Here is a 22,663-nt window from a genome sequence, read left to right on the forward strand (position 1 = left end):
TCCTGGATCTGGATGTAGGATGGGACCCTGGAACAGAAGGTCCTCTTGAAGTGGAACAATTATCAGATCCTGAAGAGAAACAAAAGTCAGGACCGGGTACCAACTTTTCTTTGGCCAATTTAGGCAGACCAGAACCCCCTTGCTTTGTCTTGAAAAATCTTCCTTAGAATTCTCACACCCAAGGGGGGGGGGGGGGAGAGGCATATGAGAGGTGCATGTTCCACACATGACAGAAGGCGTCCAGATGTTCTCTTGACTCCTCTGTTTTCTGAGATTAACAAATGTGACACTTCGAATTCTCCCTCCTAGCAAAAAGGTCCATCTGGGGCTTCCCCCCGAGACTGATCAGATGAAGGAAGATGTCTTGATTGAGACAAAACTTTGGAAAGAATTTCAGATGAGAAAGTCCCCTTTAGAGTTGTTGCAGAGATGGGGGGGAAGAGAAAAATTCTCTCTAAGAGAAGATTGTACAAGTTAGGAATGATAGGGCGGGAGACCTGGTACTGTCATGGGATTGTCTGACAGTATGTGTAGATGAGGATTGGTCAGGTGAGAAGTGTTGGTCGTTGGTGTTGGTTTTCCCATACCGCCCGGTAATCTGAGGTCTTGGACTGATTTTTTGACCAGGACCCCTAAGCAAAGTGGAAAGGGAAGACTGCACATCAGCTCAAACTTCTTTTGCCAGTTTGATTGAGATTTAAGGAAGGTTGTGCCAAGAAACCTCCTTCCGTAAATTTTCTGACTTTAGCCACCAATGATGGTCTCTCTTTACCACTGCAGGAATAATAAACTTTTTGACCAGACCTGTAGGCTGTTCCTGTTCTATTAAATCCAATGGAAATCGGAACACTTTTCTTTGGTTCTTTACATTCGTCCGAGAGTAGATCCTTAAGAGTTTTGTTCACAGAAAACACAACCTTGAGGCCACCAAAAAGTTTGTCTTCTCTAGATTTGAGGGGTATTACTTCATCTATGCCTAACATTTCCCTTTTCACTTTTAAGAGGCAATCCTCAGTCTATCTGAAAAAGGTGCCTAGAGTTAGAGATCTGTGTAGCATCTTGGGACTGCTTTAAGTCCTAACCATCTGCCATCTGCCATCGATCAGGATGCTACTCTTCTGCGGTTTCTTGAAAGGTAGATCTCTATGAGTAGCAGTGGAAACCACTTTTACTTCAATATAAAAGTTTTGAGTTTGTCAATGAAAGAGGATTTCTTTTCCCTCATAAAGTTAGCAATACATGATTTGCAGATAGCCTTATATGCATTCAGCATAGAGTGGAGACACATATTACACTTCTTAGACGGTGTCTGCCTTACTAGCTTTCTCCGCCTTCTCAAATTTATCTTCTTTGCCTTTCCACCTAGGCCCCTGATCTTTGTCATTAGGAGGCAAAGAGGACACTAACTTGAGATTCACATATAATCACATAGAATATAGAATCTGCCACACAGCACCACTTACTGAACCTGTCGGGTCGAGGTGGCCCAAGTCTGCCTCATCAGCCAAAACTTGTCTGGGACGGCATGGGAACGCAATAACAAACCCTTTTATAGTCCCACAAGCTGACTTACATATCTTAATAGGGAGACTATCCCCCTTGCAGATGGTTCGGGCCAGAGTTCATGATTTCCTTATTGCCCCTTATAGAAAAAAACGTCCCTTTCGTTCGCGACTGGAAGTCGTCATCAGAGCAAGCGATTTGCTGAGAAATGTAGTCCTGTCGTACCACGTGCCAAACAAAAGTCTGTGGACAGCAGGAATGGGCGAAAACTTGACCAAGGTGGATGCAGGGAGAGCCTGAGCCGACTAAGCTCCCAGTCCAATGAGGGATTTTTCCTCAGAGAGACGGTATGACCCCATTAAAAACGGCACATGGGGGAAGATATGGAAATTTTAAATTTAAAGAGTAACCATAATTTTAAAAAACTTTTGATAGGGCATGCAATTTTAAGCCCTCCTGAAATTAGATTAAATACCCAAATCTTGTTCCTTCCTCTTCTATTGAGCAGACTTCCCCCTTCCCCCTGTTATCAGCCTTTTCAGTGACCCCTCAGAAGGCGTTGCTAGGCACTTCCTGTCCACACATTATTCCTCTGGATAATGTGCGTGTAGAGAAAGAAGGAAGAACTAGGCAAACAGGGAAAGGAAAAACTGTCCCTTGCTCTATGATTAAGCTAGTCCCTTCCTGGGGTTGATGGTTAGCTTCCCCAAACCAGCTTCAGACCCAACCACTTCTCTCTCTGAACACCTGAAGACCTATCCAGAAAGTAAGGGAAAGCACTAAAGAATACTAGGCTCTGATCTACTAAATTTGGGCCCCCTACCGAAAAGATTGTTGTAAGTAAAACTTCGAGAACTAGCCACACACCCAAGACTGAATAGAGGAAGGAGGGAAATGGGGAAGAAAGGAATAAAGGATAACAACCAGAGCAGGTCCACAAAGCACTTACAATTACATAAACACACACAAAGGTGAACAGACAGGAAAGTGGTGAGTGCATACAAGAGAATAGACAAACTTCAGAATATCTCACCACAGACAAAATAAAAAGCTACTAGATCAAATAGAACAGATCCAGGGAAAAGCAGCGCATACAACAATACCAAGCAAATACTGAATGACAAAACCAGCCTGGCTACTGCTAATAGGATAATACAAATTAAACACAGTTAAGACCTAAAAACCCCAGCAGGTAATCAAAAAAATCAGGCCGCACCAGTTCAAATCCTGACAGTGCCATTTTTGTTTGTAAGCAAATATTTTGACTTGTTCTGAGGAGTTTACCTTACATACCTCTATACAGGTCTACTGTGATCTATTTATCATGTATATTTAGTTACTGTATATACTTGAGTATAAGCCAGGATTCCCAATTTTAACACAAAACTGGAAAAACCTATTGACTTGAGTATAAGCCGAGGGTGGGAAATGCATTGGTCACAGCCTCCCCAGTATATAGCCTACTTGCCCCCTGGAGTAAATAGCCTGCCCGCCCCCTGTAGTGTATAGCCTGCCAGCCCCTTCCCCCCAATATAATGCCCCCCCCGGCAGGTCCTCTTCTAGACAGCGATACTGTCCCTGTGCTGTCCGTCGCGGACACCATGATGTCAGCTGCTCGATAGCATCATAGTGTGTGCCGATGCCAGCGCACAAAGTAGAACGGCATCGATTGATAGAAGAGGACCTGCCGGGGGAATGGGGTTGTTGGAAGGCGATTACAGGCAGTCCCCGGGTTACGTACAAGATAGGGTCCAGAGGCTTGTTCTTTGTTGAATTTGTATGCAAGTCGAAACTATATATTTTATTATTGAAGTTCTAGACAAATTTTTTTTTGTCCCAATGATAATAGGAGTTTCAAAATTTTTTGCTGTAATGGGAACAAGGATTAACAATAAAGCTTCATTACAGACACCTTACAGATAACCATTGCAGTCTGGGACTATAGTAAAGCATCCAGAGAGCTTCACCAAAGGTCACAGTGGGCAGAGGGGTCCGTCTGTAACTAGGGATCGTCTGTAAGTCCTTAAGTAGGGGACTGCCAGGACACCGTTTGTTTTTTTTCTTGACGGAGTATAAGCCGAGGTGAGGTTTTTCAGCACATTTTTTCTGTACTCGAGCATATACAGTGAAGATTGGTGGAGCTTTTCTGTGCATGTTATCTTTTTGAAAGGATTTGTTTTAATTGATCTAGAAAGGTGTGATTTTAGGCTTTCTATACTTAGTTTTTTTTTAACCTAGTAGGTGCCACCTATTACTTGTATCGGTGTTACTCTTCTCTAGTTGCAAAAGTTTTTATACTGAAACTTTTCTTGTCATTGAGTAAACCTGCATATTTTCACTTATGTATATTATTCAGCCTCTTAGCTACATGCTCCACACCTGCCTACGGGGGGGGGGGTGACCAAGACGCACAAGCTATGGTCTCATTGGTCAGCTTGTGAGGATGTCACAGGAGGCAGGTTCAGCCCGTCCAGATTGCCAATTGTATTCTTTTCAGAGCCAGAAACCATGATTCCCAGGGACAACTGAAGCACAATTATAGTTTTTGCTGTATTTATTTGCTCAGAATGACAGTTGCACTTAAATTTTTTGCAGAAATTTAATGTGGTATAAAATGGATGAAACTAAGGCAGGTTATGTTCCTTCTGTACAATATTGCATACATTTTCTAATTAAAGTTGCTTTTACATTTTGGATGTTAGTAAAGTAAGCTGTTAAGAAGCACTTGGTGATACCAAAAAAGGGAAACATTTCCATTGGCTGCGGGACCAGGCGCTGGTCGCATCTGCCCTTTGCCTGCTGGCTGCTGCACATACTCTGACTGGATAATAGTAAAGGACCTTTGATGAGGTCTTCAACCATGTGACTCCTGTGTGGGAGGAGCGACACAGGAAGTCCCCGGATGCAGATGCTATATTTTCTACTGAGGTATAGGAAGTTATGCTGATGCAGTGCAAGGGGGAAAATGTATGGTGGTGCAGGGGTGTGTGGGGGGTGCAGTGTGACATGCATGTAATGTGGGGGTGCAGTGTGACATGCATGTAATTTGGGGTGTAGTGTAACATGCATGTAATTTGAGGTGTAGTGTAACATGCATGTAATGTGGGAGTGCAGAGGGTGTAGTGTGACGTGTATGTAATGTGGGGGTGCAGGAGGTTGTGGGGAGTACTGGGTGACATGGATGCAATGTGAGGCTGCATGGTGACTGTGGCTACTTTGCAGCCTCTGTATACAGCCTGTTTCAGTATTACACGGACCACAGTCAGGACCTGCAGCCGGTTGTGATGTCACTACGGAGCCTCTGTATACATACAGTTCAGGAATATGAGTCAGTAGCTTAGGGTTAGTAGGGCTGGGTATATTTGCCTTAGGGTCAGTGGCCAAATTTAGGTTCCTGATGGTTGCGTTTACGCACTGCATTTGAATTACATTCAAATGCTTTGGGCAAAACGCATCAAACACATCTGTGTTCTGTTAGTAGTAACATGTGTTTTGACTTTTAATATGACTCATGGCAACCAATCAGAGCTCACATTTCATTTCATAAGCTGCTGTGGGAAAATGAAAGCCGAGATATGATTGTCTGCCTTGAGCAACTAGACCAGTTTATCTTCAGATAAATCCGCCCCAACGTGTTTAATATTGTACAACGTTATCCATGTGTTTTACACTTCCATTAGTAGTCTGGTATTCTTTCTAGTAAAAAGATGGGGTGGGCCCAAGGTACACCAGTCCAACCCTGCATATAAGACTAATGAACCAACTGTCAACACATCAGATGTGCGATCTTGTGGAAAATAACACTTATGCTTCCAAAATGGCAACAATTTGTGGTCATCAAAAGGAAATGAAAGAAATTATAGAACACAGACTTTTCCTTTTTCAGTGTGCAAAATCCATGCATACCAAGAAAACATCATAATACATTACCATGGTTCTTTATGAGCATCATGTAGGAAACACACAAGAAACAGTAAGAATTTCTGAATACAAAAACAATAACTTCTCTTTCAATATAACTATTGTGTAACTGTCAAGAATGTATATATCCATAGCTTAATGGTCATTACTAGTGGTGTAATGTATTAAGCACCAGGAACCATCACTCATTAACAAAGGAAGTACAGAAGAAATATCACTACAAGGTCATAAATTACAAGAAATTCCACAGTTTTTATTATACAACAATTTATTTTTTTGCGTGAAAGATGAAAAATTACTGTTATCGGTAATTGGATTTTCCTTAACCTCTAGAACAGCACTGACAGGAAAGATTCCCTACCTCCTAGGGACAGGAAACAATGTGGAACAGAATTTTATATTTGAGGAGCTTAGGCTTAGAATGAATTAAAAAATGGTTGCAGAGGTTACGGAAAAACCAGTTACCGGTATGAGTAATTTTCATCTTTTCCTAGCACCTCCACAAATGGCACTGACAGGAGGAGTAACAGAGCAGCAATCCCCTTAGGGCGGGACTACTGCAGAGAGCACCCTCCTGATAAGGAAAGGTCAGAATCTGGACTCGCGTCCAAACTGTAGTGACGAAAAAAAGGTCTGTGGGTTTTTCTATGTGGCAGGCTTGCACATCTGCTCTACTGAAGCAGACACGCTTTCTGCCCATGAAGAAGAGACTGCTTTTGTGCAGTGAGGCTTGATGTGTTCCGGTGGCGACTTTCCTTTGAGGATGCGGCATGTAGCCAGGGCCGGTTTTAGACAATGTGGGGCCCATCTGCAAAACTAAAATTAGAGCCCCAAAATAAACTGTTATGAACAGTCACAGCCCATAAGAGGCTTCTTTTAGCTAGATAGATGATAGATGGATAGATAATAGATACATACTGTAGAAAAATAGAAAGACAAAAAGATAGATAAATCGTTAGATAGACAGATATATAGAAAGGTCAGAAATAGTCAAAATTATAGGAGATAGCTATAGACAGGAGATAGACAATAAGCATCTTCGCCAGGGCATTCAACCAGAGTATTAAAAAGGAGCAATACATCTTCTGCCCACAAAAGTCCACATGTAGGGGACCCCTTTTGGACATGGTGCCATGGGCAAATGCCCAGTTTGCCAACCCCTAATTCCAGCCCTGCATGTAGAAATCACTGATTTTATTCAAACGGCTATAGTTGATTTGCTTACGCTAGACCCCTTGTTAGTGGTGATATTTGCATACTACTTTGGGGAGAAAACCCAGCTGACGAAGAGATATCTTGTCTTCAAATATCTCTTATTATGTTGGTCTGCACATGAAAGCCTGTATTTCTCCCACTCTTCTGGTGGTGGTTATTGCTTGAAGAAAAGAAGTTTTTACGTGTCAGATGTCTCAAAAGATATATTTGATACTGGTTAAAAATGGTTTTTATTAATGCAACTAGCACTTTGAGTTGATCCCGAAGTGGAACTGTCAGATGTATATAATAATAATCTTTATTTATATAGCGCCTTTATATTCCGTAGCGCTTTACAAATCATAGGGGACAAATACAAATAATAATAAAACATGACAGAGCACAAAACATTTGTATGGAACAAAAGGAGTGATGTCCCTGCTCGCAAGTGCTTACAGTCTAAGAGGTCGTATTCTTTCTGATGCCTTTATAAACCATCTGATCCATAGATATTCGACTAGCAGAAAACCTAATTAAAAACAATGCGAATCGACAATTGTCCCTTAAGGGTACTTGTACTCAACCCCTTACCCAGGTTTTTTTTTGCAGAAAGTCCAGAATCGTAGCTATATTCGGGGTATGTGTAGATTTCCCTAGCTGCTTACTAAAACTTGTAAAAGTGTTCCATACCCGGAGATAAATCTTTGATGTGGCTTTTTTCCAGCTCTGTAAAAGAACTTAAATTACTGGGTCTGACAGACCTTTTTTCTTTAGTGTGAACCTTTCAGCATTCATGCCATAAGATGCAGGTGGTGTAGGTTGGGATTAAGAGGTTCTTGGGTTAGGAGGTCTTCTACAACTGGAGGTGTCAAATTTTTAGCACTGTGGGAAACAAGGCCCTTCTGGTCCAGTATGGTGTTATCAGGATCAAATAAGCAGCTTTCTATGGGATTTTCTCAATTGTCCTTTGAATTAAAGAGAAAGGAGAGAAGGCCCATTGTTGCCTCTACCCAATTTGGGTTGTCTACCTTGTACAGGGAGAAAAATGTTGGTACTTGCCTGTTCTGTCTCATGGCAAAGAGTTCTATCGGAGTTCCATATTTACTTGCAACTGCTGGTGGCAGGGTCAACTCTCATTCCCGTAGAACTCTTTCACACGATAGGTGCAGCCTGTGTAAACGTGTATGGTGGCACGATTACACGGGCTGCACACAAAATATAATAAGGACTTACGGCCACACAGCCGTGGTGGAAATGTAATGCAGGCGGTTCCCTACAGACGACCCCAAGTTACAAACGGCCCTCTGGATGTTGGTAATTTACTGTACTTTAGCCCTAGGCTACAATAAACAGCTATAACAGTTATTAAAAGTGTCTGCAATGAAGCTTTATTGTTAATCCTGGTTCTTATAAGAATCCAACATTTTTTAAATCCAATTGTCACAGAGACCAAAACATTTGGCTGCAGTTACAATGATAAAATATACAGTTCCGACTTACATACAAATTCAACTTAAGAACAAACCTACAGAACCTATCTTGTACGTAACCAGGGGACTGCCTGTAGTTAATCCATTGCTAGCGTGACGGTTTGGCAACAGAGGCAACGTTTTTAATAATAATAATTCTTTATTTATATAGCGCACACAGATTACGCAGCCCTGCACAAAGCTGTCACATCACTGCGTGGTCCCATGGGGCTCACAATCTAAACAACCTACCATTATGTTTTTGGAGGGTGGAAGGAAACCAGAGGAAACCCACGCAAACACGGAGAGAACATGCAAACATGCACATGTTGACCAGGGTGGGTCTAGAACCCAGGACTCCGTCGACTGCAGTGTGCAGCCCGTGGGATCATGCCACCATACAGCATGTTTTCAAGGGATGCACATGTTTGTGTGAAAGAACCTTCACACTGAAATCCAAACCTTTTTGTCCAGAGATGATTAGTCCTTGTCCAAAACTGAGAGAAGGAACTCCTGTGGGTTCAAGTTAATTCAGGACCATTACAGAACAGCGGGGAGTGTGGATGTCATCAAGCTAAGGACTGTCACAATATCCAGAATGGTCACCATTTTCTCCTTTATATACTGTATATTCTTTTTGGGTATAGAAGATATTTTCTCTTCTGGCAGAAAGGACATGTGTCATTGAGTGTCCAACATGATACACTGGAAACATTTTTTGTTGACTGGGCATAAGGCTTCACTACTCCCTGTTTTTTTCCATCCTAAGTGATTAAATGTTTATTTAGTAGGAATTTTCAACAGTAGGAATGGCGATTTTTCTGCCAGTAGGAAATTGTCCAGGTACGAAATTACCTGTATGCTGTTCTGATGCAAGAACCCCGCCACTTCTGCCATTACTTTGGTGAAGATTCTCAAGGCCATGCATAATCCAAAGGGAAGATTCTTGAATTAGAAATGCTGTTACAATAAGAAATGTTAAAAGAGTACTGTCCATGTATGTTGCTGGAAACTTTTGGAATATTGGGTGAATTGGGACGTGATAATATCCACCCGCTAGGTCCACTGTAATCATGAAATCATCCTTTCCAGCAACTGATTTTCTGATTTGACTCAATCTTAAACGTTTTGTATGAAAGATAGGAATTCAGTGAAATGACCGATTCAGTTTCCTTTGGTGGAACATGGGAGAATAAAACCCTTGTCTTTCGAGAGTCGTCAGTACCCTCACAATTACTTGTTTGGCTAGAAGCGTTTTTTCAAATGACTCCGACAGGATTTTTAGTTCTGCTGGAGGCAGATGAATGATTTAAAATGGATCTGCTGGAGGTTGAGCCCGGACTGGTTCGTTACTAGGTCCATGGGGATGATGAGATCTTTTCCCAAGCCTCTGCAAATTTCTTTATGCTGCCCACGACCGGACAGCTGGCATTACTGGGAAGAGGTTTAGTTAGGTGGGTTCCTGTTGACAAAAAAGTGTTGCTGAGCTCGATAGGACTGCAGTCTGGAGATTTGATAAAGTCTGCAGAAGCTTCAGCCATATAGTTAGCCACCTTGAGAGGAAGAGAGGAAGGTATGCCACCATTTCTTCTCTCGACATCCTCGACACAAGTGTTATTTTTACTTATCCAACCAGAAGTTCATTGGCTTTGCTGTATAAGTTCCCGCTATCGCAGGTCTAACCATAGCTTTCGAAGTCTTTCATGAACTTCTTAGTAATGCCGATTTTTTTATCCATTGGATCTTTGAGTAAGCCCCCATCTTCAAATGGGAATTATGCTAGTGACGAGAAGGCCGCAAGTGACGTGAAGGCTCCAGCGTCCAGGGGCAGGAGCGAGCCAATGTTACTGTGTTCTTCCCAGCCAAACAAAACAAAATATACCAGAATTCTGGTGTAATTAAAAACCTGTGCATCATGATTTTTTTCACAAATTTGTAAACATTTTAGACAGGTTTTTAACATTAAAAAGCGGTACTGCTTCTAAGAGAGCATGCACAGCTGTGATATCATGCACCAAAATTCTATGTTTTTTCTATTGATTCCTGATTGAGGCACATCAAGATGCTCATAAGAATAATAAAAAAAAAAAAAACACTATCCGTCCACATATAAGATGCTGGGTCATTTAAGTTCTTGTTACTGGTCAAAAGACCAGGAAAGGGAGGACCGAAAGGGAGCAGATAACTGACAAAATACATGCGATACAATTTACACCAACTTTTTTTTAGCTGCCAGAATATAACAATGGGGCAGATTTATCAAGTGTCTGAAAGTCAGAATATTTCCAGTTGCCCATGGCAACCAATCACAGCTCAGCTTTAAAATATTCATGAGCTCTGGTTAAATGAAAGCTGAGCTGTGATTGGTTGCCATGGGCAACTGGAAATATTCTGACTTCCAGACACTTGATAAATCTGCCCCAATGTTTATGGCAGTTCTACTTCAAGATGCTCACGTGCAGGGCTCACGTTCAGAACCCAAACTACCTGGAAGCAGGACTTAAGGCATATGTACAAAGGATAACAAAATGTTATCACATTCCAGCGGACTTCCTGGTCCGAGGAAGTTGGTCATTGCATTAAAGGGGGTATTCCCATGAAGACAAGATTCTGAAATAAACTCAGGATAACAAAATAGCACATTCTATAAATCACTGTTATTAACAAAAATACAGCATTTCAGATACAATTCCAACCTGTCTCTATCAGTTTTAGTGTTTTCAAATTTGGTTGCCTCCAGATGAGACTGTAAATCTTATGGTCGGATTTTTCTTGTGAATAGTTTCTTTTGTCTCCTGCTCTCTGCCTCCGGCCCCTCCCCCATGCATTACAAGACCAGCTCAGAGACAGGCACTTCCTGCCAGCAAGCAGAGATTTACTATGCTAGCTACAGGCAAGACACACTCTGTGTGTGTTATAGCTCAGATGTAGCAGAGATGACAGTTGCGAGTTAGAAAGCTGAGAGTGTCATTGTATTTTTATATCCATCTCTTGGATCTCATCATCTCTGATCTGTCTGATCTCTCTTTTTCTATGTATCAGATACTAGTGGAATGTTCACAAGCTAAATAAAAGTGTAGATAAACCATGTACTATGATAATCTAAGCACATTGTCAACACACAGCAACTCATAGCACAGAGGGATCATTAAGTGTCTCTGCCCAGAGAGTCTGCTCACTCTTTGGAATTTTACAGTGATCATAACAGAGTTATAAAGACCTAAAACACCAATAATGCAGTAAAACTGTAAAGTAAGAGGGTTAAAAGGGGGTCACTAGGGAATTAAAATTTGAGAACTTTCTTTGATGGCAAAACGCCTTTAAGTGGGTCCTGTGACCCCACAATACTTCTGGTTGGGCTCAGGGCTCCAAACAGGAAGTAGGGGAGAAAGTGGGAACGAGAGTCCGAGTGAGGTTAGTAAGTGTTTAAGGCTATACAAGGTTTTCATCTTTTACAATCAATCAGCAAGTCATATTTTTAATATGGTATCAGTCTTTTCTGTCTCTTTCAAACTTACCTGGTGACAGAGGTTGGAACTGTGTTTCACTTGCAGGATGGCAGTAACTTAAAGCTAAAAAAAACCCAGAATATTAACATACATAATGCTTACGTATAACATACGTAATGTAGATTTATCTTATTTAAAAATGTTAACAATAGGTTACTATATCAATACGACCAAAGGCGTGCAATTGTCATGGTGAGAAAATCACAGTGAACATCAAAAACTTCTAAAACTCTTTACAGACTTACCAAGCAATGTTTTTTCAGTGTTAACTGAGGCACTTATAATATTAACTTCATTATCAAAAGAATATAACATCTGAAAAAAAAAATTTGATAATTTACATTTTATTTGAGGGAGTTTTCTAGGTTATCATTATTTATTACCTTTATGCAGGACAGCTAATTAAAATGGGTTTTCCGGCAAAAGGCAAAGAAAAAAAATTACTTACTCTGCTCCAGCTCCGTAGATCTGCATCCATCCTCAAAATGTATAAATAATTCAAAATTGAAAAGTACTTAACAGTAAAAGTTTATCTACCACCAGGATATTTTTTTTTTGGAAAAAATAAGGTCTGAAGAAGCTAAAATAAGCTAAAAAAGAAGCCAAAAATAAGGGCATAAAAAGCTACAAGACTAGTGGATCATGCGAAAGGGGGAACACACCAGTATGTCAGTGTGCTTGGTTTACAATCCTTCATCCTGGTGGTAGATGTCCTTCAAACATAAAATGGACCACTGTAGATCCAACATGTTATAATAATTTGGTACATGCTAATTTGGGAATTAAGTCTTACCTCATTTTGTCTGGCACAAGGATCATATAAGCCAACACTTGTAAACCCTTCTAGACCCTGTGTAAAAACATACATTTTATTTAATATCATGGCTTACAGGATATGCCACCAAGGTATTTATAATAATATTTTGCCAGAGTAGAAGAAGAGGTGAGACTGCATTTGTTATCTCTGAACCAATAAGACCAATAATTAGTTACAGTATTCATCTACCATTCATGTACACATGAACGTTGTGATTGACTAGAATGGACACATGTAAGTGATTAGTTCAGAAAACAATGATAGGGCAGGATTATTTTTCAGTTTAAAACCTGTCTATATTTCATTCCTTTGAAGAATGTAGATGTTTATTATATTACATATTTTCAATTATTCATTTTCACTTTACTCTCAATGGTGTATGTCACTCCATGGAGTGGTTACTTTTTCTTTTGTAATATCTTTGTAAAAGCTGACAGGGAGTTTACCAGCAGTTTTGACCGTATAAAGCTGCAGAGAGTATTAGGCAGCAGCCATGAAGATCTGCGCAACCATATCATTGTGGGTGTTTAGGAGCAACAGGACAATGGGGGTCATTTACTAAGGGCCCGATTCGCATTTTCCCAACGTGTTATCTGAATATTTCCGATTTGCGCCGATTTTCCCTGTATTGCCCTGAGCTTACGCGCTTACCTTCACCAAGTATAGGATGGTGCATTCTGGCGGACCTCGGGGAACTTCAGTGCAGCAGCGACATCTGGTGGACGTCGGAGGAACTACCTAAGTGAATCTCCGGAAGACCCGAATCCACCGCACAGAACGCGCCACTGGATCGCGAATGGGCAGGGTAAGTAAATATGTCCCAATGTGTTTTTATTCCTAAATTACAGGTGGACTTGGTACACTTCTGTGTGAGATCTCTTGATTAAAAAGCCCCTCCCTTCTCTTCAGCGAAAGTTACAGGCTTCTGGTTGTTGGTATGTTGCAGAAAAGAAGTTTGAAAGCACATTATTTTTAGGACATTCCCCCAGTGCATCTACAATATTTGATTAAGCCTTTAACAACCAGGCCCTTATTCGTTTTTGCCTTTTAATTTTTCAATCACTACCTTCAAAAATCCCTAACTTTTTATTTTGTAAAGAGCTGTGTGCGGGCTTGTTTTCTGCATAAAAAAAATTGCAATTCATAGTGACGGTATTTAATATTTCATGCCATGTACTGGGGAAAAAAATCCAAATGCAGTAAAATTGGTGAAAAAGTGCATTTACGCCATTTTCCTGTGGGCTTGGTTTTCATGGCTTTCTTTGTGCGCCCCAAATGACATGTCTCCTTTATTCTTTCTGTTGTTATGATCACAGGGATACCAAATTTATATAGGTTATATGTTTTCATGCATTTACAAAAATTAAAACCTTGTGTACAAACCTCACCCCCCCCCCCCCCCCCCCCGCCGAAAAAAAGCAACATTTTCCCATCTTCTGGCGCTAATTATTTCATATTTCAGTGTACGGAGCTGTGGGTGGTATAATTTTTGAGACTTCTTACGACGTTTTCAATGCTACCATTTTGAGGACTGTACAGCCTTTTGATCACTTTTTAAATATTTTATATGGCAAAAAATGGCATTATTTCCATTACAGGGTTAAACACCGGGAATAACTGCTATTAGATTTTGCAAAGCGCTATAGAATTTGATGTCGCTATATAAATAAAGATTATTATTAGATTTTGACGGATTGGACATTTTGGGACGCAGCGATACCTCACGTTAATGTTTTTTCTTTTTATTTATATTTACTGTATATATTCGCGTATAAGCTGACCCGAGTATAAGCCAAGACCCCTAATTTTAAAGAGGACCTGTCACCCTCAAAAACGGCGGAGCTGCTTACTAAAGTCTGCAAGGGGAGTACAGTAATAATTTATAGACAAATTTTGTAAAAGAAAAAAAAACTTTTTCAGACACACTTGGGTACTTTAACCCTAGATTGCCTGATTGATCTTACCCTATACTGCCATACCATGGTATAGCAATATATGGGAATTTTCACATCTATTACAATGTACAATTGTAATAAATGCATTAAAACAAGACAGCCTTGGGTCTTTGTATGATCCGAGGCCGTCATAGTCACGGAGAGCGGCGATCTAAGCCAACATGGATGCGCCCACACGCTGCCGGCAGCTTTGCCAGCGGCACTCAAAGGGTCAACACCCACGAACAGTGCTAGCAATATGCAGCAAACACTCACCGGATTTGGAGAGGGCTCAGCCCATGAGTTCTCTCCAAACACCAGCAGCTGACGTGTGACGTAGTAATAAGTCATGTGTCAATAAGGGGTACACACGTATAGTTACCTAGCTCTCCAGGTCTGATACCTAACACTGTCTGTTGCCCTGCATGAAATCAGTATAAACCTTTCTCATTTTAGGTCAATTAGGATTAGCAAAATTATTTAGACTTGCCAAATGCCGGAATAATAAGAGTGAAATTTTTAAGCCATTTTTATGACTTTCTGCAAAGTCAAACATTTACATACCGCAAGATTGCTATGCCTGTAAACTATGCGACAGCCCATATGATGATATCAATAAACCTTCTGATTAAAGCCAGATTTAAGTTTGCAAATGCACAATGGAACAAAGGCCCTCATTTTTGAAGACATGTCTTCTGGTCTGACGCAACTAAAATTGGGAAAATATGCAAATAAGTTTTCTAGGATGTAATAAGGAAAACCACGCCTTCTGGAATAGATATACTGGTTTGGTTTTAATCCTGCATCATGTTATAGGCCCTCTTGTAGGTCATGCTTGATGTCAAGGGAGCTGCCTTACAAGGTAGCTAAAAGAGGCGTAGTTTTCCTTATCCCCTCATGGAAAGCTTATTTGCTTATTTACCCAGAATCCCCTAGCGGAGCATCCATGACTATAAGGGTGAACCCGTTTTTGGTCCCTTTTTAGCAGTAAATCAAAAAACGCATGCGTTTTTGAACCAGTTTTGATAAAGATAAATGGTAAAACCTGTCAAAAACAGATGCGTTTTCAGAAAACGCATGCGTCTTTTAACGGACTGCTTAAAAACGGACCAAAATCGGGTATAAAACGCCATGTGTGGCATCACCCTAAATTTCCACACACTTACATTGCAACCTTAATTGGCAGTCTCCGTAAGAAGAACTCTTACCTTCGACAAATAAAATTTAACTGTTTTGCCATAATGACCATCATTACATTTGGAGGAAAAAGAAAGAAGCTTGCAACCCTGAGAAAACCATCCCAACTATGAAGCACAGGGGTTGCAGCATCATGTGGTGGGGTTGTTTTATTGCAGGAGAGACTAGTGTACCTCACAAAATAGAAGGCGTCATTAAGGATGTTAAAGCTTGGGTACAAATGGATCTACTAAATGGACAATGCACTGAAGCATAATGCCAAACTGGTTACAAAGTGGCTTAAAGGGGTATTCCCACTTCAGAAAATTAAATTTATTGTTTGTATGATGAAGAATAGTAGAATTTTCCATGCTTTCTATATCAATTCCTCAAGGTTATCTAGATCTCTGCTTGCTGTCATTCTATAGAAAGCTTCTAGGTTTACTTCCAGTGGACAGAAATCTGACCATGGTCACACAGGTGCATGGCACGTTATACCCCACAACTCTGATTACTCTCTCTGTTATAACAAGCTGTGCCCCTGTGTGACCATGGTCAGATTTCTGTCAACAGGAACTAAACATAAAAGCTTTCTATATAATGACAGTAAGCAGAGATGAGGAATTGATAAAGAAAGTATATTGGAATCTTGTATAACTTTGTATTATTCAAGCGGAAAGCAATTACTTGTTGAAATGGGAAAACCCCTTTTTAGTATAACTAAGTCAATGGAGTGGCCATCACAAAAATGTATGGGTGAAGCTAGAAAAGCAGGTGCAAGCAAATCGGCTTACAAACATGACTCAGTTACACCAGTCATGTCAGGAGGAATGAGCCCATATTAGTCAACTATGGTGAGAAGCTTGTGGAAAGATATCCAAGATGTTTTACCCAAGTTATTGAGTTTAAAGAAAATCTACCATCAAAATCCATCATGATAAACCAGGGAAACTAACTCATAGATCCAGGGAATGCGATTGCAGTAATCTTCTTATATTTGTTATCCATTATCTTTCTAAAATAAAATTCAAACTTTATGCTAATTAGTCTGATGGGCATTTGCAGAGCCCCCCCAGTGATGTGACAATAAGCAGAACAGGTCTTCCCTTCCCTTGTATTTTCTGCTGCTGCTAGTTTACACAGGCAGAGGGAGGAGGGAGAGAGCAGAGGGTTGGGTGAGACATGTTCTGCTAATTGTAACAGCCTGTGATGCTGCAGCACTGAGAAACTCTGGAAACACCCACCAGAGCCACTCAGGCTCATTAACAGAATTTAAAAAGTTTATTTTAGAAGGAAGGAGGAAATGGATAATACTTAAGAAGATCTTTCTTTAAAGGCAAGACTTCGCAGAAAGTAATAAACGTGGCATAAAAATTCTCTCTCTCTTTCATTATGCTGGCATTTGGGAAATATAGATAATTTTGGCAATCCTAATTGGCCTAAACCAGGAAAGATTTATTCTGATTTCATGTCACATAGTGAGAAAAACATGCATTTTTGTCTTTTTAGAAAGTTTATGTAAACTTCTGGTTTCTACTATAGATACATTTGACACAGTTTAGTCTAGACATTTCTATTTGATGACATTTTGATATAAAAAACATACAAGACTGCTGGATATTTTCACACATGCAGAATAAAAAGTTATATTATTACATACCTTCCATGTATACAAGATTTGCCCATTTCTTTCTATGTTAATTAGTCTGAGTGTTCTTGAACTTTTCTCCAGGGTATCAGAAACTGAAAAAGATAAATGTTAAAAAAGGTAAGTAAAGAGCACTATTTTCATGTATCAAGTTGCTATTTGGAATTGTACGTTTTGACCACCTTTTATTAAAATTTTTGATGTGTGCAAAACTGTGAAAAAGTGTTGGTTTGGACACTGGGCACTATTATGCGTTACTAAGTTTCACTCCCTGGAAGAATTGTTTTATTTTGATAGATGGGACAGGTTTCAAACTCTCATGACTCTCATGAAGCACTGTTAGTTGCCACATTGGGGCCTGCACCCACCACAGCAGTTACTGGCATTACAGGACGGATCAAAAAAAAAAAAAGGTAGTACATAAAAAAAAAAAAAAAAATTGTAAAAATTCAAATCAACCCCTTTCCCAAGAATGTATATACAGTATAAATTAATTACAGTAAATGAAAATAAAGCCCCAAAACTTTGGAATAAAAGGCGATCAAAAGTAATAAATTGCAGACATAAAATAAAATATTTAAATTTGGCATCTCTGTGGTTGTACTGACCAAAAAGGGGATTCGTAATTTAACCCCTTACCGACATGTGACGTAATAGTACGTCACATGTCGGGTCCCGGTGCATGGAGAGGGCTCGTGGGCCAAGCCCTCTCCATAGCCGGTAAGTCTTTGCTGCATATTGCAGCAAAGGCTTACCGGTAACACCCGCAATCGGTGCCGGCACCGATCGTGGGTGTTTTCCTGCTGATCGTGGGTGTTTTGCCGGCGGTTTTAAAAAGATGGCGGCCCGAGCGCCGCCATCTTTCTGAGGGACGGCGCTCCCCGTGACGTCATCTCATGAAGACCAGAAGCTACTTCGGGTTAACCCATTCATAACAATGTGCTATCAGCACATTGTAATGTATAAGTAGTAAAACACACATATACTACCATACTGTAGTATGGCAGTATATGATAGGATCGTACAGACACCCTAGGCCAGTGATGGCTAACCTATGGCACTGGTGCCAGAGGTGGCACTCAGAGCCCTTTCTGTGGGCACTCAGGCCAACACCAGAGATGACTCCAGGTATCTTCCTGCAGTCCCAGACAGCCCAGGACTTGCTGTGCACAGAGGTATTTTAATGTGACAGCTCTACCTGGGACTATTTTCTGCCATATTGGTGTCCTCAGGTGCTGGTATCAATGAAAACTGTGACAGAGAAGGGAGTATAAATCACAAATTAAATTTTTGTGTTGGCACTTTGCGAAAAATAAGTAGGTCTTTGTTGTAGTATGGGCACTCTGTCTCTAAAAGGTTCGCCATCACTGCCCTAGGGAGTCTGAAAAATAGTAAAAATAAAAAAGTAAAAAGAAAAATTAGAATAAAAAAAACTAAAAATTCAAATCACCCCCCTTTCCTTAGAACTGATATAAATATAAATAAACAGTAAAAATCATAAACACATTAGGTATCGCCACTTCCGAAAATGCCCGATGTATCAAAATATGATAACTTTTTCACTGCGTTTTTAACCCCGTAACGGAAAATCGCACCCAAAGTCGCCATAAATTTAAAAAAAAACACATTGTGTACAGGTTTTAATTTTTTTAAATGTATGAAAACATTATAAAACCTATACAAATTTGGTATCCCCGTAATCGTACCGACCCAAAGAATAAAGAAGACATGTCATTTGGGGCGCACAGTGAAATCCGTAAAATTCAAGTCCACAAGAATACGGCACAAATGCGTTTTTTTACCAATTTCACTGAATTTGGAATTTTTTTCCCGCTTCCCAGTACATGGCATGGAATATTAAATACTACCATTTTGAAGTGTAATTCGTTACGCAGAAAATAAGCCATCACACAGCTCTGTACATGGAAAAATAAAAAAGTTACAGATTTTTGAATGTGGGGAGTGAAAAATGAAAATGCAAAAACGAAAAAGGGCTGCGGCGGGAAGTAGTTAAACAGCACAGTGAAAATCTTAAAGGGAACCTGTCATCAGGTTTTATCCCACTAAACTACTAGCCCCTCAGGCGGGGAATGAAATGCCCTTTCAAGAATTCCCTTTAATGGGAAACCTCACCCGTTTACCTATGATAAAGCTCCCTTAAAGTCAAGTTTAGTGGTTGCAGGGGTAGTGCAAGTCCAGAAGCCTACATGAATAGTTCTATAGTACCTAGAAACAAGATATTTCATATTACAGATAAAAACTTTAATACGGAAGAATGTTTCCAGGTACTAAGTAATACTTCCCCTGTTACCACAAGTATTGATTCATTTCATGTGAAAAATCAGAGATTTTTTGGGTGAGATTTTTTTTTTTAAATAGAAAAATTAGTTTACAGAAAAGAGGGAGATCTAGAAATTACATTTCATACCCTACCTGAGGGGAATAGTAGTTTATGGGGACAAAACCTGGTGACTAGTCCTCTTTAAAAGAAAAGTATTAGACCAGAGTATAACATTTACCCTGCAGACATCAAGCCTTCACATGGCTCTGTGAATTGGGGGAAAAAAAATGATATGGTTTTTGGAATGCGGCAGGTGAAAAACAGAAATGTCCCTGGTCCTGCAGTGTTTAAAAGAACTGTCCAGAGGAAATGAGCATGAATCATATAACCGCTAACAGAAGAAAGAGAAAATTAAAGTCCTTTCACACTCCAGAGTGGAATTTCCCATTTGACAAGTAATTTCTCTGTATGTCTTGTATGTTTGTAGGACTAGGGGCAGAAGTAAACATGTGATTAAATAATTATATTCTTTGTTTAAAATGGTCATTAACAGCTGGAAAAACCCTCCCAAAATGTAGTCTTTTTTATATTAATTCTGCTTCAGTAAATTGGTTAAAGGGAACATATCATCAAATTGGCACATATACAGCCAGTGACAGGTTCCTACAGAGCCCTATTAAATGACGGACACCCTTCTTTTAGCTAAAAACAACAGACATGAGTCACAAAAGCTAATTTGAATATCAGAAAAGCGTCTGTAATTTAAAGGGAACCTACCACCACAAATCTACCTATAAAGGTAGATTGGGTGGTAGGTGGATCATTGGGACGTGAGGATAGCCCTTTTAAGGGCTAATCCTCACGTCCCTGCACTTTTTTAATAACTTTAATTTGGTATTTATTCAAATTTACTTATGCGGCTACCGGGGCGTGGAGTAGCCGCATATGAGATTACACGAGGCGGCTACTCCACGCCCCGGTAGCCATTTTACCCCTCCTACTCACCCATCTTCGGCGCGCAGCTCCGCGTAGCTGCGCGCCCTCGTCCGGCGATCCCGCCGTCTGCGCATGCGCAGAAGAGCAGGCCCGCGCCTGTTTCGGAGTTGTGACCGCGCAGGCGCGGGCCTGCTCTTCTGCGCATGCGCAGACGGCAGGATCGCCGGACGAGGGCGCGCAGCTACGCGGAGCTGCGCGCCGAAGATGGGTGAGTAGGAGGGGTAAAATGGCTACCGGGGCGTGGAGTAGCCGCCTCGTGTAATCTCATATGCGGCTACTCCACGCCCCGGTAGCCGCATAAGTAAATTTGAATAAATACCAAATTAAAGTTATTAAAAAAGTGCAGGGACGTGAGGATTAGCCCTTAAAAGGGCTATCCTCACGTCCCATTGATCCACCTACCACCCAATCTACCTTTATAGGTAGATTTGTGGTGGTAGGTGCCCTTTAAGTACAGTGCCTCACTGGCAGCTAAATTTAGGCAATATGAGGAGGACTTATAAATTAATCAGGTCTCCTTTTAGTAGTCCCTTTTTGCAACTCAATAAATCTAATTGTTTTAAACCAAGACCCTCCATACCCCTTATTTTTGTGGCACTTCGTAGTACCCTCTCCAGGTCCAGGGCATTTTTTTTATGGACCAGAACGGGATGACATATTCCAGGTGAGGCCAAACCAATGCCTTGTACAATGGTAATATTACATCCCTATCTGGAATGTCTGCTTATGAAACATTGCGGGCTTTAGGGGCAGCTGATTGACATTGCATGCTGTTATTTAATCTACGATCCACTATAACACCTAGGTCAGTGATGGCTAACCTATGGCACTGGTGCCAGAGGTGGCACTCGGAGCTCTTTCTGTGGGCACTCAGTCCATCACCAGAGATGACTCCAGGTATCTTCCTGCAGTCCCAGACAGCCCAGGACTTGCTGTGCACAGAGATATTTTAAAGTGACAGCTGTACCTGGGGCTATTTTCTGCTTTATTGGTGTCCTCAGGGTGCTGGTATCAATGAAAACTGTGACAGAGAAGGGAGTATAAATCACAAATTAAATTTCTATGTTGGCACTTTGCGATAAATAAGCGGGTCATTGTTGTAGTTTGGGCACTCGGTCTCTAAAAGGTTAGCCATCACTGACCTAGGTCCTTCTCAACAAGGGACTCGCCCAGATTTACTCCTACTCATTCAAAGGACCAGATAAGATCACAGCAATTACCCCTCAACAGAACAACACATCATATTTGCTCCATTGTTCTAGCTCATGAAGGGGCTGTCCAGGTTTTTACAATTCGTTGTGTATAAATAATAAGCGTTGGCATACAGAGGCTCAGAGATGGCGTCACGTTAACAGCGCGCTCCTGTCTGTATTACATTTAGCGGGTGCATGCTGTTCTGGTGCCACATTGGTCCAGAGGTAAGGACCGAGGGAAGTATAGTTTTTTTATTTTACTGCCCAGGGTCAATACGGAAAAGAAGTTAAATCTCAGGCAACCTCTCTAACCCTTCCACATCAAATAGGTTGCCGGATATCCCCACTAACAGCACCACACAGAGGAAAATTCTCCAGGAAGATTCAGTTACATGTGAACAGGGTTGTAGAAACTGTACTCACCTGCAAGGGACACATATAATGAGGCAGATTGCAATGTGCCTTGTGTTTAATAGCAGGAAGTAAAAATAGTTACATGACAAAACATGTGTAACTGAGCAGAAATGAAAGCGCACAGCATTACAGGGCAGTACAACAACATACACATTTACCTGGACTTCCTTGCGTTAAAATCCAAGGCAAAACATCTCTATGGAGGTTAAAAGTGGCCTGAAATTCCAGCAGCATTGCCGCACCTTGCGAATGGCTCCGAGGGTCCCCTCTAATACAGCGCTACGACCACTAGAAGACACATGAGGCTCCACTCCCCTGTATACATCAGAATGCTTTCGTATTCTATGCGCCCCCTACCGGCCACAACTCGTAATGACCACAAGGAACGCCTGCTATCTCCAGGCATCTAAGACACATCCCTCCTCCACACAGCTTCATCCCGCCCCACCACGCACACCACAGGTCAGCGGGGAGAAGGCTCGTCATGCCATAGGCTCTGCACACGTCCATCAACTTCGTTAACGAGTGACGTACAAACAGAAAAAGACGAAACCGGGTAAAGACCAGCGAAGGGAATTCCCCTGCTGTCAGCTGCTCTACCACTCCCC

At 41.0% G+C, this 22,663-nt stretch overlaps 1 protein-coding gene across 2 annotated transcripts in view; it reads right to left on the reverse strand.

Annotated features, from left to right (window-relative positions):
• Positions 1–22,663, reverse strand: part of GSAP (gamma-secretase activating protein) — a 103,991-nt gene that overhangs the window by 61,935 nt on the left and 19,393 nt on the right. The window contains exons 1-5 of one of the 2 annotated variants that reach the window (XM_072147230.1): positions 22,214–22,467; positions 17,184–17,266; positions 12,390–12,446; positions 11,842–11,911; positions 11,606–11,659 (exon numbers count right to left, since the gene is read on the reverse strand). In XM_072147230.1, the coding sequence (XP_072003331.1) occupies positions 11,606–11,659; positions 11,842–11,911; positions 12,390–12,446; positions 17,184–17,266; positions 22,214–22,289 (340 nt within the window). In that variant the 5' untranslated portion in view covers positions 22,290–22,467. Of the gene's footprint in view, positions 1–11,605; positions 11,660–11,841; positions 11,912–12,389; positions 12,447–17,183; positions 17,267–22,213; positions 22,468–22,663 lie in introns of those variants that run through there. The other variant, XM_072147231.1, reaches the window with a different exon arrangement.

Source organism: Engystomops pustulosus, chromosome 4 (genome assembly GCF_040894005.1).
Source record: "Engystomops pustulosus chromosome 4, aEngPut4.maternal, whole genome shotgun sequence".
Classification (NCBI taxonomy): Eukaryota; Metazoa; Chordata; class Amphibia; order Anura; family Leptodactylidae; genus Engystomops; species Engystomops pustulosus.